At 38.1% G+C, this 9548-nt stretch overlaps 1 protein-coding gene across 1 annotated transcript; it reads left to right on the top strand.

The window, feature by feature from the left end:
* Positions 1–2846: 2846 nt before the first annotated feature.
* LOC310952820 (histamine N-methyltransferase-like) lies at positions 2847–8262 on the top strand. Its single transcript, XM_083921549.1, has 7 exons — positions 2847–2988; positions 3092–3234; positions 3637–3689; positions 5938–6045; positions 6236–6366; positions 6747–6840; positions 7786–8262. Exons 2-7 carry the CDS (start codon positions 3101–3103, stop codon positions 8136–8138), a joined length of 873 nt encoding a protein of 290 aa, XP_083777675.1. The 5' UTR covers positions 2847–2988; positions 3092–3100; the 3' UTR covers positions 8139–8262.
* The last annotated feature ends 1286 nt before the right edge of the window (positions 8263–9548 follow it).

Raw genomic sequence — 9548 nt, 5'->3', positions numbered from 1 at the left:
GTTGTAAGGCAAAATGTGTAAATCACGCTGGAAAAATATATATTTATTTTATGTATTATGATTTTAGGCTGTAAAACAAAAAAAAAGGCTATTTCAAAAGGGTACCTTGAATTTCTATGGGCACTGTAGAGACAGATCGTATCTGCAGTGATATGCGATAACTGTGGCTGCAGCTGAGGCTGTTTGTGGTCTTTTTTAAAGGTTGCTTATAACTACACCACCTACAAAACAAGCTTTAAATCTCTCTTTTTCCCCTTTCTAAAGAAAAGTGGATGATTGACCATTGTACCTCAATCTAGCAAGGTCGTGGTAGAGAGAGAGAGAGTTCTGGTTAGAGTCACCACTTCACCTAACCTGCATGTGTTTTCGGCTGGGGGAGGGCATCAGAGTAGTCTGACAAAAGGCTCCAGCCAGCAGACAGATTTGAATCCAGCTCCTTATTGTTTGTATAGCACATTTAGAAGATTATGCAGCATAGGTGTCATGTAGCCTCTTAGAGATGTATAGTTTGCAGATTCAAATCATGTATTTGCTTTCAGTTTAACAAGGCTGAAAGCTGTAATCAGGATTTCATGCTGTTTTTTTACTAGCACGGCGCACCTATGAGGCACAAGCATTATTAAAATGTTACACTTTTTTTAAGGTTGTGTAATCGACTGTGACAAGTCTACATAGGCCTACTACAGTAAGTTAACTATAGTCAGGCCTTTACATGCCTGTAATTTGATTCAAAGTGGTTTAACAGGTTGCTTTAGCAGTGTCAGGTAAGGTCGATCCTTATGTGTTTACACATGCATTTTCAATACTTTATTCAAACAACTCTCTTGACTTTCATTTAATAGGTCAGTCCACCATAAGTCCACATCCGTTCTCAGTATCTATAGACATTTTTATTTTCATAAAAGATTAATGATTAATCGGATTCAGAATGACACACATAATATATAATTAATGTATACATGAGTGATGTAGGACCTCATGAGGAAGTGCTGTTTAAGGAATTTTTTGTGTCTGGTGTCCCAGTAAGGGAGACGTAGATAAAGACATTTTTATACTGGTTTCGATAGGAGATAAGGTGTGTTTTACAACCTCAAACCCTCCTAGGGTAATAAAATTACCAGAACTCCAGGATGAAGGACCCCTTTTAACCTAAATCAACGTCAAATTTGACCGCAATTCGAACCGGAGGAGCTGTCCTTTGTTGGGAGACAGATGGACTTTCATTAATAAAATCTAAAACAACAGAACTTTGTGTGGAAGTTTGGAAAACTGGCTGTTCAAAGACATTTTTGCAAGTGTAACAGTATATGCATTATTTGTATCTTGTTGTGATTATGTTTATGTGGTTTCAGAAGTGCAAAGTCTCTGTCTAATTCCTGAAATATTTTGTGTTTTAATAATAAGCCCGTCACTATATCTAGGAGAATGTGATGATGTGTAGTATCTGTATCTGTTAAAACTGTCTGCCTAAAGATATTGGTTAAATTGATATCAGAAAGCTTGATAATGGAAAATCGACCAAAGATAGTTTAATCTTAGAATTAGAATTCCGGCGTAAAAAGCAGTTGATTCACTCAGAGCCAAAGGGATGGGTTAACCCAAGACCCCACCTCTTCGTTCAACTGTGAGATAAAGGAACAGGCAGAGGTGTCCTTAACTCTCTTCTGCAACCCCTCGCTCTCTGCACCTCCTCTTCTGCATCTCTACCTTTTTCGCACCTCTGACCCCCTCCTGTTGTTCGTTCCTTTGTTAACCCAAAGTTAGCAAGAGACGTTACTTTATATTTTGTTTCTTACTAAAGTATTTTCGTTTATTAATCTATTTTTATCGCGTGACTTTCTAAGTTTTCTACGACAAGTTTCTATCTTTTTAAGTATAGTAAAATCCCTCGTGCTGTCTTTGCCTTTTTGTTCGGCCGGCAAATTGCATCGAACTCGCGACTCCAGCCCCACAGAACCGATCAAAACTTTTTGTCAACCCACAAACCACTTCTAGAGTCAAGCTACCTGAAGTACGAAATCCAGACCACGACGGGACCAGACGAGACCCGCCGATCCAACCGCGCAGCTGACCCAGTCTTCAAACCGAGCCGAGGTCCGCCAAACACCGGGACGCGGACCCACGGAACCTGCATCGTTACTGTAAGACGCCAGGGCGACTGTAATATCAACGGCAAAGTAAGGTTGGCCTTTTAATGCAACTCTTGGTTAAACGTTGGTGACAGTTAAATTCTGATCCGAGTACTGTTGGCCGGCTAATTAGAGCAAGTTTTTTTTATCCGCCAGTGATATTATAAACAAGCCCGTAGGTCTGAATCACTCTCGTCTCAAGCTTTTTATATCCATATTTAACCTTTTTTCACTTGTCTATTCAGTGTTGCACTATCCTGTATTCTCCTTGTTAGGTAGTCAAATAAATGTCTATAACCTTACGTCGTTGTGAGAGTCTTCCGTTCTGTGCAGAAAGTGTTGGTCACTGATAAGGCTGTGGTACGAATTAACGCGTTCAAGACAAGACTGATACAATTTAAACCATCAATTACTTTAAATAACTAACAGGTATTAAACCTTCACCAAAGTTTAATAAATATCCTGTCTTAATTTGGTGTGGTGCCCTTACTTCGAGGTAAAATAAATCCTAAATTTTAAAGAGTCATGTTAATTCATAATTAATTCAGCGACTACTATATTCTAGCCATAATAAAAGTAGGCTTAATCTCCTACAGTGAGAACGTGTTGGCACATGATGTTCAGATACATCTTTCAAGAGTTAGGCAACAAAAGTTCATGTGAGGCTATGGGAGGGGACAATAACTGCAACTCAAGACTGGGAGACTACCTGACTCTAATGCTCAACATATTCAAACACTTATTGTACAGACGTCAGCTCAGTGACTACCTCTGTTGCCAGCTCAGACAGATCTGTCCTCCCATCCCTGTGTGCCTTTCACACGGACCGTGACGTTTAATAACAACAAACCTGAAAAAGGTAAGGGTGTAATTGGGCTCAAAGTTAGTTTTTAAATAGTTGTTTTTGCATACATGCATCATTGTTATATTTCCAGCTGCTAGCCTATGTTTAATGCATGCAGGAATCATCCATGGCTGCAGAGGAAAAGCAGTCTTGTTTTAAAGGCAGGACTCTCCAAAACTTCCAGGCCTACTTAGAAAGGTCAGGAGACCATGAGTGCAGTCTCTGGTGTGTTCACAACCTCCTGCCAGAAGAATTCAAAAGGTAGACTACGGAGAAAGGCTGGCAGTGTTAAGCGGCACTGTTTTTTTTATTTCCATCTTATAATTGTATTACTATTTACCTGAGTGGTATTTAAATACACAGTGATTTATTAGAAAGTAATTTAAGACAAATAATAGATACATCGGAAACTAAAGGTATTAGACTTGTTGGGTGACATGCTACTATTTAAAAATGTATTTAGATATTTAGTGAAAAGAGGAGATGCTTTTTAAAGTCAGTATCATTCCAAGAAACAGATTACACGTATTGATTAACCTCATAATGAAATACATACTGCATAGTTTAGTCATTATGTGCTATTGGAAAATAGAAATGTATATATTTGTTTATTTCTATTATTTCAACTTTTCATTTGTTTGCATCTACTTTGTGTTTATGCAGAAATGGAGCAGGAAAAACCAGCCTGGATGTCCTCGGTGTCGGGAGTGGTGGAGGTGTGTGCGATACTGCAACTGATAACAGCACAACATGCTGCTGTCTGCTGAAGTATTTTGGGCCCAGTTACTAACAAGAGGCCAAGTGTAATTTGCATTATTGTGTTTATGTGTTTAAAGAAGCCGTTTTACTTAAAGATCGGGGGTGGAATACACTGTTCCATGAGTTTATCATGTTCAATAATGGACATGATAAAGAAAGCTCAGTTGGACAGGGGGGGTTACAGACTCCCTCCACTGATGGAAAAAAAGTGTATATAATATATATATAATGCCATTTGATGACATTTCCTGAGACATCGCATTCTCAAGAATGGGATGGACAGACGGACAGTTGGACGCCAGAGATTCAACAGGTGTAGATGAGATGTTTGTCTCTTCACGAAAAGAAAGCATTCTTTTCATATTGCCCAACATTTAAATGTTTTCTTTCTTTCTTTTCAAAATTCTTTTTGTCTTAATGTTACTTTATTTTTCTATGAATCAAGGTAGTAATCATGAACTAGGCGAATCAACGTAAATGCCCTATAGTCACACATGATGTGTGTTAGGTAAATAAAATATAAACAGAAATAAATAATATGTATTAAAACAAATAAATAATAATAATAATAATAGTCATAATATCCTAAACAGGTGCTTCTGAAAATAATTCGTCAAAATATAGCAATGTCCATCCATCTTCCATCCATTCATCTTCAACCTCCCTATCGGAGTCGCGGGCGGCTGGAGCGATCCCAGCAGACATCAGGTGTGAGGCGGGGTACACCCTCGACAGGACGCCAGTCTATCACAGGGCACATAGAGACAAACAGAGACAGACAACCATTCACACTCACATTCACACCTACGGGCAATGTAGAGTCATCAACTAACCAAACACCTGCATGTCTTTGGACTGTGGGAGGATGCCGGAGAACCCGGAGAGAACCATCGCAGACACGGGGAGAACATGCAAACTCCATAGCAATGAGCTTTCTCTTTTTTGTTTGTCATAAGGGTTAAAGTATGCATGTGTAAATTGAATTCAACCATGAAAATGTTAATGTTAGGGAAAGATTTAGAGACCTTTGCTTCATAAATATGAAATTTACCAAATGCAAGAATTAGATTTGTCATGTGACTTAAAGATTAGTTGCTAAATCTTAATTCAGTGATGATGTCCTTGCTATATCACCACCAGTTCTATTCTGAACAAATGTCTCTCCAAAACACAGAAGGAAAGGGGAAGCGATAAAACTGATGTAAAGCTGTGGCTCAGTTCCAAAAAAAGTGCATTTAGCATTAATGTCAACAAATTTTAAACTATTGTATTACATGGGTAAATGTTATGCAGGATTTGAAAATGAACTTCTCTGATTTTGGTTCGAAATACAAAGGTGAATTGGCACAACCATGCCTTGTGCCAGTTTATACCATCGAGGTGTGAATTCCAGAAGGATTTGCTTTTGGGTCTCCCAAAATGGGTGTCAAAATGGGACTCCATGTCCCATTTTGGGACAGAACAGTACAAAGCCGTCTTCTCCCTCATAATTGTTTTTGTCCTCTTTAACTCTTTTTGGACTGTCCGGAGTTCGAGAGGCATTTGATCTCCATGGTAACGGTTGGTTGTTCAGGAAGTAGCATACGTTAATGAATGGGACAATGGTCTCCTCACAGAAGGTGATGTGGTCTGTAATTCGGTGAGAGGAAACAATAGGGGTTTTATATAAAAATCTAAATCTAATATAGGTATGGGATTTTGACATAGAAGTTTAGATTAAGAATATCAGTCTTTTCAAATACTGAAGTAAAATAGGCCTACGTTAACGAAAAGGACTACTTTTGTACCATTCATGATTAAAGGTCCAATAATGATAAATCTCAATAAGAGACAGTATCTGACCAGGCATTGATGGGACACTTTGGTCAAAGCTCCTGCAGTTTAGTGCGGCAGTGTACCACACTAAAGGTAAATCATGATCAACGAATGATTATTATTGTTCATGCCCAAAATGATAAGACTATGATGCAGACACACAGTGCCTCTCTCTCTCACACACACTTGAAAATCTATTTGAGAAGTCAACCTGAAATTAGTTTTGAATGTTTTTGATATTTTTTGCAATAATCCAATCAAATAAAATCTCAAATAAAATGTATTATTATATTAGAATTATTAAATACATTTTGGGGGGTTTTCACATGAAGGCAACATTACACTAAGGCAGTGGTATTTAAAGTCTAAACACCTCCTGGTTTATTTCAGGGGAGGTGGATGTCCAGATACTCACTGTTCTGCAGTCTACATTCCCTGCTGTTCCAGTCACTGTTGACATTGTGGAGGGCAGCTCTCAGCTCACGGACAACTTCAAAGGTATCAACCATTCAGAACCACAACTTCTGTTTTCTCATCGATTGATTGATTTTCTCTCTTGTGCCTTAACCTTCTTCCTTCTGAACCATATGTGAAACATTATTATTATTATAAATGGTAGTATACTAGTATAATGTATACATACAGTGTGTTTCAATGTTATTGTCTGCTTTTTCTGTCCAATTCATAGCTTTGGTAGCAAAGACCACCAACCTTCAGAAGATCCCATTTGCTTGGCATATCATGAAATGCGGGGACTATGAGCGGGAGGTCAAAGCAAAAGGAGACATGAAGAGATTTGACTTCATACACATGATTCATGTAATACGACTTTGCATTTTGGTCATTCCATTTGAAAATGATTTAATGACAAGAAGATTTTGGGTTCACTCTCTGGCCTCTGAGTTTTGCATGTTTTCTCTATGTGTGAACCCCTGGAAGGGAGGCAGCTCAAGAGTAAACTGTAAAATGTCAGTGTCTCACTTTGTTTTAGCAGTGATATGTATTTAGCTCCCCACTCAGTCCAGTCATTGGGAAGCAAATCTGCAGAACAGTTTCTGCCAAATAGTGTTTAACAATTAGTGCTATAAATATAGTATATTACTAGACTATCTAAAATACACTTCAGACTGTAGGCTTGCATGTATACAAGCTTTAATCCAAAAGGTCAGACTAAAGTTTCCCCCAACTCTCCTTAACAGATGGTTTACTTTGTGGATAACCTGGCAGACACCATCAAGTTCTACCACAGCCTTCTGAAGAACAATGGAGTGCTTTTGATCATCATTAAAGCATGTAAGTAGGACCAGTTTTCCATACTGCTTGGTGTTCATCCTCCTCCTACTTTCCTACTCCTACTTACTAACCGTAAGTACTGATTTAGATCTACGGAAAGTATTCAGACCCCCTTAAATGTACTAGTGTTTACCAATACTTTGTTAATTTGCAGCCATTTGCTAAAATCATTTAAGTTATTTTTTTTCTCTTTAATGTACACACAGCACCTCATTTTGACAGATTTTCTTTACCTCTTTTACCAAGGCTATCTACCTGATTGCTCAGTTTGGCCAGACAGCCAGCTATAGAGAGAGTCGTGGTCGTCCCAAATGTCTTCCATTTAAGGATAATGGAAGCTGCTGTGCTCTTAGGAACCTTATGTTGAGCAGAAATCCTTTTGTCACCTTGGCCTGATACGTACCATGCCACAATTATGTCTCTGAGCTCTTCGGGAAGTTCCTTCGACCTTGTGATTCTCATTTGAGTTGACATGCACGTGTGAGCTATAAGGTCCTAAATAGTGAGGTGTGGGCCTTTTCTAATCAAGTCCAATCAGTTTAATCAAACACAGCTGGACTCCAATAAAGGTGTAAAACCATCTCAAGGATGATCAGAAGAAATGGACAGTATCTGAGTTAAATATACAGGTGTCACAGCAGAGGGTTTGAATACTTATGGCCATGTGATATTTCAGATTTTTTTTTTCATAAATTTGCATAACATTCTACAGTTCTGTGTTTTTCTGTCAAAATGGGGTGCTGTGTGTACATTAATTAGGAAAAATCAACTTAAATGAGTTTAGCAATGGCTGCAAATTAATAAAGAGTGAAACATTCAAGGGCGTCTGAATACTTTCCCACTGTATTTCTGATTTGTCTGGAAGAACTGAATTTACTCTCTTGACTCTAACAAAATTATTAATAGTATTATTATAACCAAGTTTCCCCATCTCATTAAATCAAGATAACAGTGGCTTGGACATCCTGTGGAAGACTTACACAAAGGAGCTCTGCGTTGGTTTCATCACAGAGTGCCGCTCATCAGCAGAGGTCATTGCCTGCGTGAAGAGCCAGGGTCTGAAATATGAGGAGCATGTCATTCCCAACACTTTCGACATCTCTGAGTGCTTCAATCCAAGCAGCCATACTGGACAACGTCTGCTGAATTTCTTCACAGCGAAAGATGACTTCTACAAGTCCTTCACCCCAGAGATCAGAGCAGGCATGTTAGACCTTCTCAGAAACAAGTGCAGCACTGAAAAAGATGGCAAGGTGATGTTCAACCATAATATTGGCTGCATACGTATTTATGCTTGAGTATATCCTATGGAGAAAAAGAATCATCATACATTTGGATCCCTCATGCATTTACTTTACCCTGCTATTTGATCCAAGTACAGTATATCTGCCTTTTATTACCTGGATCTCAGTCTCACTCAGTATATATGTATATATATATTTATATATATATATATATATATATATATATATATATATATATATATATATATATAAATAAATATATATACAGGGTGTCCTAAAAAATGTATATACACTTTATCAGCTGATAACTCAATGTTGAGAGCAGCAATTGAGTGTGAATGCACGCAAATACCAAGGGAATTGTTTTGTGATGTGTGTGATTCTCTTGCTTCGTGTTGTCAGCAGTATCTGGACCAGAATGGACGTCAGTTTTTTGAACAGGCGGTGACAATAATAAAACAACAATATATTAATGATGTTTGTAAATTCTATAACATTTATTGAGAATGCCTTTATATACATAAATAAACTGGAGAACAAAGTATTCATTCTTGACTTATTCTGAAATATTTTCTATTGTTCAAATTTGATAGAATATCCTCTGTGGCTATACAACTGCTGTACTAGCATGTGTTTTTAAATTACCAAGGCATTTCAACAAAAACCTTTATTTTGTGAAAAAAACAGTGAGCAAAATTAGAGAAAACTTTTAGATACCTCACAGCTATTGTGTTAATCTGACACCTGGTGACAATTGACTTAATTGCTGGACAATTCAGTTTTTGGTTGGACCCTATTAATCTGGCAGCTCTCCTGCTTACGAGCCACTCTAAGGAGACTGAAACCCTGTGAATTAAAGTTGTACTCTGTTGTACTCCATAAGATTTGATATACGTTTTTTCTAGCAGTATCTTTGCCAGTAAGATGTGAGCCTGTTCTTTCAGAGCCCTCCATCTTGTCACGTTCACAGCTGTGTTCAAAATCATTCCCTCATTTACTCCCTATATAGTTTTTATTAAATAGTGCACTATTTAGGGAATGACCAAAAGAGATTTCGGACACTACACTGGAATTGTCTAACAAACCGTTGCGTTAGCTGCGCCGGATATACTGTATGTGAGACGAAAACAGGTGTGTCCTGTATCATGTAAACAAACAGAGCGGTAATCCCATTTAACAGTCTGTTTATAACACAAACCGGGCACTCAGGAGGAAGGTTAAAGGATGTATTGATGTTGCATGTTAATTTCGATGTTAAATTAAGGTGTTAAAGTGTGGTTTTGTTAACAATTGATGTTTGTCCTGATTGCGAGCTGCAATAGCCAACGGCTAATTTATTTCACGAGCGAATAACAGCTGTGAGCTTGTGAGGAACGGAGGGTTGTACGTAACTGCAGTTAGCTCTCCTATACCTGGCTACCGTAAGCACCTCCCTCTTCTGCTTCTTCTTCTCCTCTGGTAAAA

Source organism: Echiichthys vipera, assembly GCF_963691815.1.
Source record: "Echiichthys vipera genome assembly, chromosome: 10".
NCBI lineage: Eukaryota > Metazoa > Chordata > Actinopteri > Perciformes > Trachinidae > Echiichthys > Echiichthys vipera.
This window is presented reverse-complemented; position numbering and strand designations above follow the sequence as displayed.